Below are 14,956 nucleotides of genomic sequence, written 5' to 3'. Positions count from 1 at the left end.
CGGGATCTCACCCTAACGCCAATGCGAATGTCAATGCCAATGCCAACCACCATATGAACCAGCACCACCACCAGCACCCGCTACCGGCTGCCAGGCACTCTAATCGCCAGCCCCCCTCCAACTATTATCTCCCGAATCACCACAGTAATCATTACAACCATCATCCGAATAACCATAACTATCATCGGCATCATCATTACCATCATCATAATAACAACAATCACCATCATACGCTTCAAAAGCATATCGATCAGCCCCGAAATCTCTGTCATAGAAACTCCGGTGTTGGTCTGCAAGGTAACTCGATTGCCCGAACGTTGTGTTCCACGGAATGCTCGAGTTTGTTTCTTTATCGCCTGCTCGATATTTTTCTTACCGTCTACTACTGGCCAACGAACGAATTATCGACACTAATTTTCTTTTATCATGCCTCCCTTCAATTACTTATTCTTTTATATTTTCGTATATTCTTCGATTATTCTTCCTAGTTTGTTTTATCGATATCATCGGTGTATCGATATTTTTGTCTGCATGTTTGCCGTTCACTAACCAGTTTGAGCCAACCTGAGGTTTGACTTTTACACATGGACATACACATGCACGTACTTACACACGCATAAGCATCGTTCTGATTCTTATTATTTGACGAGTCTTTTGTTTGGCAACGAAAAAATATTTGATTGGATATATTTGATTCTAGAGAATTATTTTATAAATTAATTTCAGCTGCCATATTTGTTTTTCCTATTGTTTTGCGACAGGAAAGTAAAATTGAATTGAAATTCTGGATAATTTCGTTCGCAGACGTTGCAATTATATGATGCGTTATACGTTGATTCTCTAATGTGGTTTGAAAGCTTGGAGCACAAGCTGCGAATGAAAACTGCACCACTTGCGATTTGCGAGCAATCGAAAAGTTTGCATGTTGCGGATTGCAACTCACAATGCAAGTTTGCGTGATGTTGATTCCATTAAACGCATCCACTATTCTGATCTAACGCAAGACTATTCTTCTTGCTAACATATAAAAGTTAACTTACGAATAAATGATAGTTACCGTTAAGTTTCTTCACCAATGACAGTTGCACGTTTCAGATTATTTTGCCGGCTGAAAATTTGACAAACGTGCATAAACTAAAACGATATTTTACGAGAATACTAATATAATTTCTACTGCGATAAAAAGAATCTCTAGAAAGCGTCGACGCGTGCACTATTCTTACGTATTTAAAACATTGGCAATAATTTTCTTGCGTTTATTACAATTATCAAACGTTATTTCATTTGAAAATACGCTTTGAAGAAAAAGGAAATGCAAAATATTAAGAAAGTAATCGAATAAAATTTCATTATTCTAGGAACTACTTCCTTCTTCTTCAAATTGTTGAACAGGTTTGAATGCTTTGTTTACGTTCCTAATTACGCTTCGTATTTTCCTTTCCGTTTTGAGTTCATGCACTATAATGCATCTCCTCTCCCTACAATGCGATCGACGTCAATAATCCAAAGACATGAAATATGATTAAATGAAATATCAAAGATTTATTAACTAATACAAAGACAATATTTATCATTAATAAAATCGTCGATCGCATGATCGTTCATGTCGGCCTGCTTTGCAAGATGAAATATCCCGATACTTTTAAGTACAGATCATCACAATGGTGAAATATGTTTCCAGGAAGCGGAGGTATAATGAGCCAAGCTGGTTCTCAAGATGACGGTGAATACGAAGTGATAATCGTCGACGAGAACAATTCGTCGATCTTGGCAGATCACGACGTTACGTCGTCAGGCCCTCCATCAACGAAGGTAAGTGACCAACAAATGTCCTCCTTACCCCTTACCTATTCGATAAGATATTGCTGTACAACTATTGCTGTACTTCGTTTAAAAAACGTGCTACGTAAAAGATCTACCCATACGAAAGATGCATACGTCGGAATTAATTGATCCGTTGTTCCCAGGTAAAAAGCGAAAAATATCTTGTGAATCTCTCCTCAGTGCTGTTTCTACGTGAAAGTATACGAAAATAGCGAAACTTTTTGTTTTGTTTTTTGATTTTTTGATTCTCTCTCGGTACACATGTATAAAACCATCGATGCTCGAGATGATTTGTGACAACCTTACTTGAGATTGCATGTCTTTGATGAGATACAGTCATGTTTCGTTGTGTATTTCGCCGAATTAAAATCTTAAAAAGATGTAATGGTCGTTTCGGAATCCTGATCTTGATATATATATTTGATACGATTTTTACGACATTTGATATTTCGATGGCGACACGATTCTCTTGCACCTTTCTTGTCACGCACGATCTACTGTTACGATGGAATTGGCACTCTCCAGCCCACGCGATGCGCTTTGCATTTCGTTTACTCGACTTGTCATTTTCCGATTCTTCTACTGTAGATACTTGACTTAACTTAAATCTCTACGTGTCTCTGTTGAAATTTCTGATCCAACGAACAATCTGCATGCATCCCGAGTATTGATAGCCTGATAACAAACAGTAGATCTTTAACAAAACTGTAAAATTAAGAAACAGATCTCAAGGTATGAAATTAATCGATATATCACAGTTTCAATTCTGAAAGTTCTCCTTAGAAGTAGTTCAATTATACCCTGAGTAGCTAACAGTCGTTAATCGATCCCGAAGTAATTCTCTGATCTAAAAACGTAACAGTTCGAGCTACATCCAGCACGTAGTGTTTACTTTAGTGAAATATTTAACGATGTTCTTTCGCACTTACGTAGTCAAAAGTAATTGTACCAGATAATTCCACACATAGTTTCGTTCTCGCACGTGAAGTTCAAAAGTACATTTAAAATTTCCAACGATTGCGATAAAACTATGAAACATGCCCTTCTTTGAAGCTCGATTCGAATGTGTACGTATAAATGTAATCCTCGATTATCCCTGAGGATATTGTATCTCTATTTTGTATCTGTGCAACCTCTGTAATTATTTCGAGCATGCGACACTTTTCTCTTTAATTTTTCTCAACGTTAACTTCCTCTGCTTGCATTGCTATGCGTACTAACTACTGGTTCTGAAGGGAGGTCACAGTGGTGTACCTCGGCCACGGACAATTCTCGAGGATTACACCTCGTCAGAACCAACGCTTGGCTCTTCGACAAGACCTACTGAACCACTGCCACGAAATGTCCAGGTAAAAGTTTGACTTTGAGTACGGACACGGAACAGAAAATCTCATAAACGAAACAGGGAACTTTAACGATGTACTCTGTCAAAGAAACAAGCTAAACAAGCTAAACAATCGTCTCGACATGATCTTTCTTTTTTTTTTTTTTTTTTTTTTTTTTAGAAGGGGATTCGAAAAACTATTTCAATTTTTTTACATAATCGATGCATTTATATTTCTTTTTCTTCTTTTTTCATCTATCGAAAGTAAGAACGAATGCCCGTTTGACGGCTACGCAATTAACGATAGAAAATAGTACGAGACTAAAATCGATTCGTCTTACTGTACGGTGGCTTATCCACGTATATAATCTTCCCATACGTAACTGTATTTTTGTTACGTACGATTTTATGGACGTAATCAAGCGTAGCCATTACGATATTACGTTCGCCGTATCGTGGCTTGAGAATCTAGGAAGCTTTTATATTCCTTGTTTACACGTATATTAGATGACTGCGTATTAGTGTTGTTACGATTAACTGCATGTCGTCGAGTAAATGCATAGCACGCGAGACTTAATCAGTAAGCAGAACATGTCGTTTGATTCTCTTCTGAAGTAAACGTTCCTAAGACTTGTTATTATATCATAGGTATTTATGATTAAATAGTGTGTTCAGCGGAAGCTACGCTTTCGTTAGAAATAATACAGTATTCAGTATTAAGTAGCCAAGTAGCCGTAGTGTTGTTTGAAATTGTCTCGATTAAAAGTAATGTTGTTAAATACACTTCTTTCACGATGTATCTATCTTGAGAAATATTCATTCAAAGAATTATATAACATGTCAACAATATGAAACAATATTTTATAGATAAAATAGAATTTTCTTGAAATTCAATATACACACAACCGTGTTAAAACCGATCGATCCTATTTTTTTCGATTTTCTTTAATCTACGTACTTAATAAATATATGTATAACGAGTATATTTTGTAAACACACCGAGATGTTAATGTCGTCCCTTTTAGAGCAACGACTCCAGCGAAGAAACGGTGCATCGTAGCAATATTACCGCGGATGCCAGTCCTTCCGAGGTTGCCACGGATAATGAGAACAAACACAACTCGTCCGAGGAAGCTTGGACCGACGTAAATCTTAACGAAGACGGAGACACGATCCCAATGACGAATCAAAGGGAAGATCCGCGAAATATTCACAACATGGCGCACACTCGCGGTAAGAAATCCATTTGATGTTACGAGAAAAGGAAGGTAGATTGGCAGAGTATTTATCCTTTTATATCCTTTTGTTTCGTTTCTCTATTATCCCTAAACTAAATTTCTACTCTGAGACAACCTTCAACTGTTAAGACCAAAGATAAGAATCTATAAACTACCTGTCTGGCGGCAGTTTTCTCAGAAGATTTGGTTCCAAATTCCAAACTGACGATACCATCGCCAACTCTTTCCCTTTCTACGGCTTAAACAAATTCTGCTCTCGTACTTTTACCTTTTCTCTTTCTTTCTGTTTGTTAATCTTTTTCAATTTGAAATTCTCAATATTGTCTGAATTCCTCTAAACCAAATACGTTGAAATTAGACATTGAAATTAAGAAAAATGCGTTTTTATACAAAAACGTTACTATATCGAATGTGCATTATTTTTCGTCTACAGTTTGCATGTGAGATGCTTGCTGATACTGAACGTGTTAGTTTAGAAAACTTCGAAATGGAAATGTGGAATGAAAAATGAGAACTGTGATCTTCCCTCCTGATACAGGTGAGATTCAAGATAGCGAAGGAAACGTTCTGGAGCAAGGGATGCTAAGTAACGCGGAACGCGGCGAGAAACCTTCCGGGGAAATCTCAGTGGTTCGCGTATCGGATAGATTGGTGATGACTTCCGCGTCGCCACGTCCGGACGAGTTACCGATCAAGGGACTGGTCGACCATCTTCCAGTTCCAACACCATCGCGCGAGGCGTCGCTCACGCAAAAATTAGAAATGGCATTGGGTTCTGTTTGCCCGCTTTTGCGGGAAATCATGGTGGACTTTGCCCCTTTCCTCTCGAAAACTCTTGTCGGCTCCCACGGACAAGAATTGCTGATGGAAGGCAAAGGTAGGACTCGTAAGTGCAATCTCATCGACTAATCTACTAATATGTGTGTATTGCTTGGTATTAATACGTTTTCATTTTAATACTGCTAAATTTTGTTGTAGAATTTGGTTATGTAAAATAGTTTGAGCTTTTGGTTTTAAATGTGGTAGCGGTTATCTAATGTAGATTATCTTATACGAATTATCATTTAATTTCAAGGTATTTTTTGAGTAAAGATTGTACGTTTATTTATATGTACATGTATCGTTTAACACATTGTGAACGGATTGCGTTTCTTCTCTTTTGAAAAGTACCAATGGACAGTGGTAAAAATTGGTCAGTTTAATCTTTACTTTTTGAAAATGAAATTCAAAAAGAAATATCTGAGAAATGTCTGTTCTTAATGTGTTCGTAGAAAAATGTGACGATATATAGTATTATATATTATGTAATATATGTTTTGGAGAAAAATGCATTAGACAAAAGTAGATCATAGCTTCGAGTAACGCAAGTTATCCTTATTTCACAAAAACACTTATTTACTATTCATAAGAAGAATTGAAGCGATAATCCCGTGTAACGATCTTCTCTTCTTAGGCCATAAACTGTGACACATATGTCTCCTTATTTGAACGGAAACTTTTACAGTCATTAAATGAACTTTATCGTGCAACATAGTCGGGAAATTCTAGAGGAAAGTCCAACGTAGTGGATCCTTAAGTCGCTTTGCATCAACACCAGGCTCGTATATTCCTTTCGTTTTATCTGTGTCGATTCATCGCAGCGAATGTATTCAAATTAGTCAGTTTATGGTTCCGCTTAGGAAGATGGAACGCGTATTCCGGGATAATCGTTGAACATTTGTATTCACGTGACGCGGTCGCAGTCCATGGCACTTCGCGGGGATTTTATATTCGTGGAACGTCGCGGATGACGGCCGTGCCACGTATCGATGCACTTTTATTTTTAAACAACAGCTCGAGAAGCGATACGTTCACCGGTCGTTTATAAATCACCCGGCCGTCTATGCCTTTCCTATTTCTTTCTTCCATCCGTGTCCCGCTGCTTCTCTGTATTTTACAACTGAATTTCAAACCCCGCGACTTCTTTTTCCCCATCCATAATCCCATCGTTTTCTCGACCATTCGACTGAACGACCAAACGAGACATTTTTAATGATTCGATCCTCCTGTTCCACGTTAGGACTGACCACCTTCAAAAACAGCAATTCCGTGGTGGAATTGGTGATGCTACTTTGTTCCCAAGAATGGCAGAACTCCTTGCAGAAGCACGCAGGCCTGGCTTTCATCGAGCTCATTAACGAGGGAAGGTAAGAAGGGCTCGTTATACGATGATCGTTAGAACGACAGAGTTATAGTGCGTGCAGTAAACCGCGGCTCGAACTACGCTGGTTCTCGTAACGCAAATCGTAAAAGTTCGCGTTTATACTATGCAGGTTACTGTCTCACGCGATGAAGGATCATATAGTGCGAGTGGCCAACGAGGCTGAGTTTATCCTGAACCGTATGAGAGCGGACGACGTGCTCAAGCATGCCGACTTCGAGGTATCTGTTTTTTACGTATCCTTAATTATATTTCTTGACGTAATTTGCGATTACTGTTTTTTGCATTGGTATATGAAACTTTGTGATAATGATTTTGAAATTTTTGGCTCAGTCGCAATGCGCGCAAACATTGCTCGACCGACGAGAAGAGGAACGAATGTGCGATCACTTAATCACGGCTGCACGGAGACGAGACAATGTTATTGCCAGTAGATTGTTGGAAAAGGTCCGTAATATCCTGTCGAACAAACATGGTGCTTGGGGATATATGGATCCAATGGCTGCAAAGTGAGTCGTCGTATTTCTTTGGAATGTTGTTAGGATGTCGAGAATTGTATTAAATAGTACAGAATTATTTTAAATAAAACAAATATTAAAGATAAATATATGGAGGATTGACTTGCTCAATGTTTTGTTTTATATTATACGGTTCATTGAATTTCTTTAACTTCCATCTATTACTTAAAGATTAGATTTACAATATACATATTAAAAAAAAATCTTGTTGAAACTCAGATTGGCCGAATACTGGAAGCTAGATGCTTGGGAGGATGATGCACGTAGACGTAAGCGTTTCGTGCACAATCCACTAGGCTCGAGCCATCCCGAAGCTACACTGAAGGCGGCCCTCGAACACGGTGCACCCGAGGATGCGATTCTGCAAGCGCGTGAAGAGTTTCACGCGCATCTCGCAGCCTCGCGTGCACATCAACAGCAATTGCAGTCGGCGGATCTGATGGACGACAGTGAGCTGTTGTCGGACGACAGAGACCTCGATAACGATCTGACAGGTTAGATCTTCCTTCATTTCATTTCATTTTATTTTCTCTTATTTCCTTTGCTTGCATATGTAAGCGAAACGTGACACGTTCTATCGTTTAAATTATGTTACACGTGTATACGTTTATGTATACACATATACATGCGCGGATGTATGTGAGTAAGAACGAGATTGTGTTCTGTCAGGCCCGGTGAACATCAGCACGAAAGGAAAATTGATCGCGCCCGGTATCGTGGCTCCTGGTATTATCTCCGTGACGTCCGCGGAACTGTACTTCGAGGTGGATGAGGACGACCCAGAGTTCAAGAAGATTGACAGTGAGGTAAGTACATACATGAATCTTTTTCTATTGACATTGAAATTATTGGATGCGCTGATACAAAGGGAAAGTTAATGTTCGTACATAAATAATGGAACTTGAATCATATGCAACGATACAATTCCTTTAATCAAGTTGGAATGAATTGCTAAAAAATTGTTTTTCCTGGATCTGACGCACTCTGTGCTTAAGAAAAGTTAAGTTAAATTATGTAAACCACTATATACCGTTATCTAAATTAAAGTAAAATAAAAAATCTTTATTTATTTAATGAAAATTTTATTTATACTAATTAAGATGACCATTTTGTATGACACGAAACATATTGTAGGAATATCAATTACAGAAACGTTCAGTAATTTCGTCACGATACCTCTTAAAGATAAGTGTTTATGTAATTTGCTACTCTTGCTGGTTCTTTGATGTATAAATGGACAAAAGGAAATATTTGAGATCAAAAAGAATTCTAATTGATTCGCTGACTAATCACTCAGTTGTTTTTCGGATTACGACAGAAAATCTGAGATTCGAACAGTCATTATGTTTGTCACTTTTCGCGTTATATATTGCGACTGTATTCCCTTGCTTACATTTATCACTTGTCACACACAATCTTAATGATTAATCATTGTGTCAGTTTGTCCGCGTTAAGATACCGTCTATTACATGCATTTGGAGCAACTTGTTGCGTTTGCGAAGCTATCTCTTTGAAATATGGTTACTGGTCTCCATGCAGATAACGTTCCCTCGCGCTCTGAAATGTAGGGCCACGCAGAGACTCACTTTACTCGCCAGAGAAAATTTTTCTACAACAAATTTATGCGCAAATTTTGCAAATATACAAATTGAGACATAGGTTGTTAATTAGTAATTGGGCAAACAACTCGCTTCATTACGATTCTTCTGATAAACTTCCTCACTTTCTCAAGAGACTTATAGGTGAAATTTTTATTGAAAATTCTAGGAAATATAACTGGAGCTACATAATATTTCAATAAGATTTATTATAACACGCATAAATCGGTCTTAATCGATAACAATTTGAAAGGAAATACAAATATATTAGTCGCATGATTTGCGTATTTTTTAAATTAAAAATTCTCAGAATGATGTACGAAAAAATTTAAATTCGAGATTGAAGTTCATATCAAAATTAATTATGCAGAATAAGAAAGTTAATCGAAAAACAATGAATAATATTTTGATTAAACGGTATCCCATTTACCAAAGATTCAAACTACTCAAATTTTCTACGCAGTTACCAAAAACGCTATCGACCGTGTTTACGACTCCAGAAATTCTCAGAAGAATTTTACTATAAATAAACTTCGACTCCGAGAAGAATGACGAGGCAGACCACTGGCAGCGTTGGTTCGCGACAAACAGTATTAATCACAGGTCGGAGCAAGGAATTTGAATAAATGCGAATCATAAATGATGAGACGTGGCGAAAGCTTCCACAATAACGTAGTTGGAATTGGTTCGGACGTGTCCCTGTCTATCAGCGTGCATAATGTAGTCACGTCTCGCGACGGTGGTCATCCGACCGAGTGAAAATCAAAAGAGAACGAAAAACGGAATAAAAAAAGACGGGAAGAAAGGAAGTAAATAAAATGGAGATTAAAAGGAGAGAGAAAAGGAGTTAGAGCGATAAGAGGAACGAGAAGAGAAGCGAGAGACTGTGGACCCTGGAGAGAACTAGAGGCCGATTATCATATATCGGTCGTAGATCTCGCGTTTGTATAACTAGGGAATAAAACAAACAGAGGAGGGCCCCATGGGGTCGGCCGATCTTCAGGGTCGGCAATTATGAGCCCCCCGCGGGGCCCGGTATCTACCTTACTCCTCTCGTTTTCTCTCTCTCTTTCTATTTTCTTTCTGCATCGCTCCACCACGTACTAAGCACACATCTGTGGCATAGGTGGGCATACAGATTCTCAGGAATGCACTGGAACTACCACGCTTCCCCTCCTATCTAGTAACTATTGCACGTTTACCGCAGACATCCTGTTTGCGCGATCCTCTTCGCGATCCAATGGGAACCGATGGATCGAGAAGTATCTCTCGTCGATCGAATTCCACCTTGGGTATTTATAGAAGCGACTTGAAAGCTTCGAGTTTTGTAAATGAGAGGCTAGAAATATTGTGCTCTGCTTTGTGTAAGATGTTCGTTTGTATGGTTAATGGACGGTTGGGAAATAGATGAGAGGAACAAACTGGGTTAGGATTGTCCGTGTTATAATACAGAGATGTACCTAATTGAATTCTTATACACTCATTTTAGTATCGGTGAATAACTAGTAGATAAAGAGGAATGATATAAATTGTCGAAACGTTTTGTAATTTTTAGTTGTGTAATACTAACTTTGAAATTTATCTGTATGCAATAATTCGAATGAACATGAATAACGTAATTTTGATGAATCGCGCAATGTTTATTTTGAGAGAGCGAAAAGAGGAAAAGAGACTCCCCGAGCAAATCTTGCTCATCTTCATCGTATTCTATGTTTTGGAATACGTACACGAATGAGTTGGAAACAGATCAGTAAATTAAACCTTATAGAAAGGTATACCTTTTAAAGAAAAGGATGAATAAGATTTCGAAGAAAAGATATATTCGCTGTGAAAAGGTTATCCACTTATTATTATGTCACGCGTTTGAATCAATAGTAATCTTCGTTTTATAAGGAATGAATAAAATAATAAATAAAAAAGAAGCAGAATTGCAACGCAATATTTCTATCTATTCGTGGAAGAAAAAATATCACTTTAATCGCTGAATTTCAATCGTTCGAAAACTGGACACAAAAAAGTTAAACACGAAAGTGTCGCGTCTTGGGTCCGATTCCAGGGTCACCAAGAATTCCTACTCTTCCCGACGATTTTGTCATGTCCACCTGTCATCTCCTATATATCTCGACCAGACGAGTCTGTGAATAGGAGCACGGGCTCGTCCCGCCTCTTAATTGGAATCCTGTTTAAACAGAAACACGCTGAACGCACCTGGAAGCGTGGATGACTGGAACGAGTAAAGAACTGAGCGAAAGACGAAGAAAACAAGCCAACCAAACAGACCAAAAGGAAAAAGAAAAAGAAAGAACAAGGAAAGAGGAAGAGCTAAAAGAAAGAAGAGCGAAGGAAGAGTGAAAAGGCCGAGATAGGAGCGGAGAAAGAGAGGCTAGTGGTTCACGATCGAGACACGCTCATTAGTCGAGGATGTCCCGAGGGTAGGCGGGAGGCTTCGTCGAATTCGTAGGCGATGGATCACTCGATAGTCGAGTCGAGACTTAAGCGATCGTAATGCGCGGACGTAGAAGAGAGGAGGCTGCATCGGGAGTGGCCCCAGGGAGGGACTGCATATCGGTGAACTCTCGGTTCACCAGCTTCGGCTGACTGGCCTCACCTTGTTCGCCGATCGCGCCGATTCTCCTCCTCTCCCGGCTCGAGCTTTTATAATGGTCCTGGGCAAACGTATTTATCGTGATTTATTGTTTACACGGGTCTCCTTTCTCTTCGGTTACCTCTATCTTCCTTTATCCTATGTCCATGGACTCTCTTTCAACGGGTTCTGCGCTAGAGATAGAGGATGCACACCGTGCGATTACGTCCGATGTAAATTATTGATCGTCCACGAGGAACATTAATATCTAAAACAAATAATGGACCGTTACATCCTGAACCCTTTTGAGTTCTGCGCGCCCTCTCTCTTTCTTTTCGTTCACTCCAACTCCCCATTGATCCGAGTAGATTCTACCGTTTGTTTTATCTTTTGCGATTTTCTAATTGCTTCTCTTTCTTTCTCCATTTGCATCTCTTTTCGTTTCGATCGGTTCGAATCGTTGTTTAGTATGGTAATTAATATACATTTTGGTTACGTTGGTGAGGAGTCTGATTCACGGCAAACGAAGTAGGAGGCAATAGTATCGTGCGCAAAAGTGAACGTGGGTTTCATGAATTCCGAGGAATCGCAATTTAAAGAATCGTTGAAGGATACGAATAGTAGCTCGTGGTGTTTAAAATTCTGCCTTTACACAGTTATTACATCTCTTTACTGTATTTGCACGACGTTGCACGGCTTACGTGCTCTGTGGAAAGTGGCAGCTCGATAATTGCCGTACTTTCAAGCACGCACGGTACTCTCGTTACGCCAGCCTGCCCTCGAGATCCGCTCGTCTTATACAGAATCTTCGTCCTTGCTACATACTCTGCGGTCATTTATATGCGGCGAGAATCTAGAAGACACAAGAATCGTAGAGCGTAAATAAAATTATGGAGACGATCGGAAAGCATGGGAATAAAAGGAAATTATTTATATAAATATTTATTCTGAATTTCTTTTCGAATTGATAATTTTTATTTTGATTTTTGCTGTGAACCAAGTTTCATCCTCTTCGAAGAATTACCCGAGAATGGAATTGTTTAATGCAAATTAACTAATAAATTAAAGATTTCAAGTACTGTGAATGTGTAATATATTACTCACTAATCTAATCGAAGAGTTGTTACGAGGAAAAGTATGACAAACATAGAACATCACACACATGACTGCTTAGAAATATACCGTTCGATTGTCATCACCATTCAGTCTGCATAACGGATGGATACATTAACCGCTAATCTAGTAAATAAATGTTTCTACAATCCACCATTTAACTTTTTCCTTTATACACAACTCCGTTACATAACATTCAAGAAAATGACCAACAAATTTCCATCTGTCCAATCTTACACGCGATTCAACGTTTCGACTCCAGCACATGTTCGCCATTAAAACCGTTGAAAGGTACCGAGAACGGGTTACAAGAGCAAGCAATCACGGAAAGGAACGCGATGCGAGCTAAATGCCTTTAAACAGGATTCCATTTTCCACGATTCACACTTACTTCGCCATACAAAAGATACAAAAAGCATCTTATTGAGGACAAACAGCCAGGAATGTTCCGAATGTTGAAATTCACAATTGCTAAAAAATATAAAAGAACACTTGTTTGAATATAAATTGCCATATTTTCGTAACAAGGCATGTTTAAACCCTTCATTAGAAAGTACAACGAGGTATCGAATTGCGACGGTACCCTCGTGTCTTAACATATTCAGTGCATAAGTTCCGGATTCGAGCTGATTTCGACGATATGCATATGAACAGTTCAGGAGGGAAAGGATCGTAATTTACTGTTAGACGAAATTGAAATCTTGGCATCACTTTTCAAAGAGGTGTCAAATTAAGAGAACGGAACGGGCATGACTGAGAAGAAAAATTTAAGGGTCAAATTTAATCCTAGGTAAGGACGATCAATGTTAAATTTCTCTAATGGAAAAATGATCACCGTTGCATAAGTAACAAATAATTTTTAAGAATACAATCTAACGGCGATAAAAATGAGAAAAAAGAAGCTTCCATAATAATCCATGGTAATATTAATAAGTATATATCCATAATACATCTATAATGATATCCATAGTAATCCAAATTTCGCGCTGTACAAATAGCTTTCGTCTGTAAGCCATTTTGTATTAGCACATAGAATATGCAACAAAGATCTAGTCGGCAGTAAATGTTAAAGCTCGCGGTATCGTGACTCGTCGGAGCTCGCATTTTTATGGAAACGGAGTGGTTGTGGCGCCTAAAGCTCGCAAAGGCTGCGGTATAGCTATTGCAAACGCATGCTGCGAATATCCCAACGGGATACTCGCATGGTACGCGAAGAATGGAACAGGAGGGGAAAGAAGGGAAACAGACCCACCGGACAGGTGGTCCGTTGGTGTATGTTGGCGCGCACTCATTGCCAAGTGAGATGCCATTAACGGGAGTACAATATCGGGAAAAATCGAAGAAACCATCGGATCGTTTATCAGCGAATGCAAGACGAGCTACGCTGGTCATATATCATGTTGCGGTAAAGATTTTCGATTTATGGATAGGGAATATTGCGGTGTACGGTTGCCAGTCCATGGAAAAATCGACGGATGGTTCGTGGTAGCGAGCAACAGCGAGGTTTGACGAGGATTGAGGAATCCTGCAAGTTAATGGTTTTATAGGTGTCCATGCTGTGGCTAGGGGATATTAATTATTCGTTTAATTTATGGTCGGAGAATGTTGCGAGTTCGAATTACCACGAAACAGGCAGTCGACGTTTATTGTCGGGAAGTATGTGAGACTCGAGAGGTTTTGTGGATATCTAATCTTTTGTGAAGTGAAATTAATCGTTGGTTGGATCATGAGATTTATGCAATATATGAAATATCGTTGTTTGGAACTGTTGATAACAGGAAGAAATCTATGGTGAAAATTTGTATGAAATATTGGGAGGTTCTTTAAATATATATGAATGAGAAGATTTTTATCGAACGTTATTGTAAAGTGATACTTCATTTCATCTAAGTAACTCTTTCTTCTCCGTAGTAAAAACTTAATAAAGTAAATAATGGGCAAACCGATTCTTCTAAGATTCAAACCGGCTAACTTCTTGATAATAAAGTACAGTAATGAATAAAACATTGAAAATATTTGTCACATGCCTGTAAATTACTTGAAACATGTATAATATTCTTGTGAAAAGCACTAGTCAACCGGTCCCTAATTGTCAATCACGATATCCTTCATATGTTATCAATGAATATGATATCGGAGTACCTTGTTTATTTGGGAAAAGTCGTACGAGTATAATATAGGTTTTGCATCAATGAATAATCGTAGGAACTGGTTAGAATACGCTCGTTAAACATTGGCTATCTAAAAAGATAAATGTCGCAACGCGTATTTTCAATTAACAATTAACCTTGTTCTACGAAAAAACAGTTTTTACGCATGCACAAACAACCGAGCATACTTGCGGTCGATTTGCCATTAACAACAACCGTAAGCTATCTTATTTTCCAATCCGTAAACACAGCAATCTGCACATCTAATAAACAATTAATTTTGTTTTATGCAAAAGAGTTACTGTAGTTTACCATAGTTGTTCGAATTATTTCTTCATTTTTTATATTCTTTCTTACTGAACCTAACGAACGCGATATTTTCTTTCTCCCCTTCCATTATTATATTA

General features: G+C 38.4%; 1 protein-coding gene and 1 long non-coding RNA gene across 5 annotated transcripts in view; one reads left to right on the top strand and one right to left on the bottom strand.

Moving 5' to 3' along the window:
• Positions 1-14,956, top strand: part of rg (A kinase anchor protein rugose) — a 413,962-nt gene that overhangs the window by 325,746 nt on the left and 73,260 nt on the right. For 3 of the 4 annotated variants that reach the window (XM_076627439.1, XM_076627441.1, XM_076627429.1), the window contains exons 28-36: positions 1,682-1,812; positions 3,060-3,173; positions 4,174-4,381; positions 4,925-5,263; positions 6,446-6,572; positions 6,699-6,807; positions 6,920-7,095; positions 7,324-7,598; positions 7,774-7,910. In XM_076627439.1, the coding sequence (XP_076483554.1) occupies positions 1,682-1,812; positions 3,060-3,173; positions 4,174-4,381; positions 4,925-5,263; positions 6,446-6,572; positions 6,699-6,807; positions 6,920-7,095; positions 7,324-7,598; positions 7,774-7,910 (1,616 nt within the window). The remainder of the gene's footprint in view (positions 1-1,681; positions 1,813-3,059; positions 3,174-4,173; positions 4,382-4,924; positions 5,264-6,445; positions 6,573-6,698; positions 6,808-6,919; positions 7,096-7,323; positions 7,599-7,773; positions 7,911-14,956) is intronic. The other variant, XM_076627446.1, reaches the window with a different exon arrangement.
• Positions 8,224-14,956, bottom strand: part of LOC143304207 (uncharacterized) — a 28,222-nt gene continuing 21,489 nt past the window's right edge. The window contains exons 2-3 of the long non-coding RNA XR_013060912.1: positions 11,429-12,139; positions 8,224-11,368 (exon numbers count right to left, since the gene is read on the bottom strand). This is a non-coding gene — a long non-coding RNA (uncharacterized LOC143304207). The remainder of the gene's footprint in view (positions 11,369-11,428; positions 12,140-14,956) is intronic.

The sequence above is a fragment of the Bombus vancouverensis genome, chromosome 2 (assembly GCF_051014615.1).
Source record: "Bombus vancouverensis nearcticus chromosome 2, iyBomVanc1_principal, whole genome shotgun sequence".
Classification (NCBI taxonomy): Eukaryota; Metazoa; Arthropoda; class Insecta; order Hymenoptera; family Apidae; genus Bombus; species Bombus vancouverensis.
This window is presented reverse-complemented; position numbering and strand designations above follow the sequence as displayed.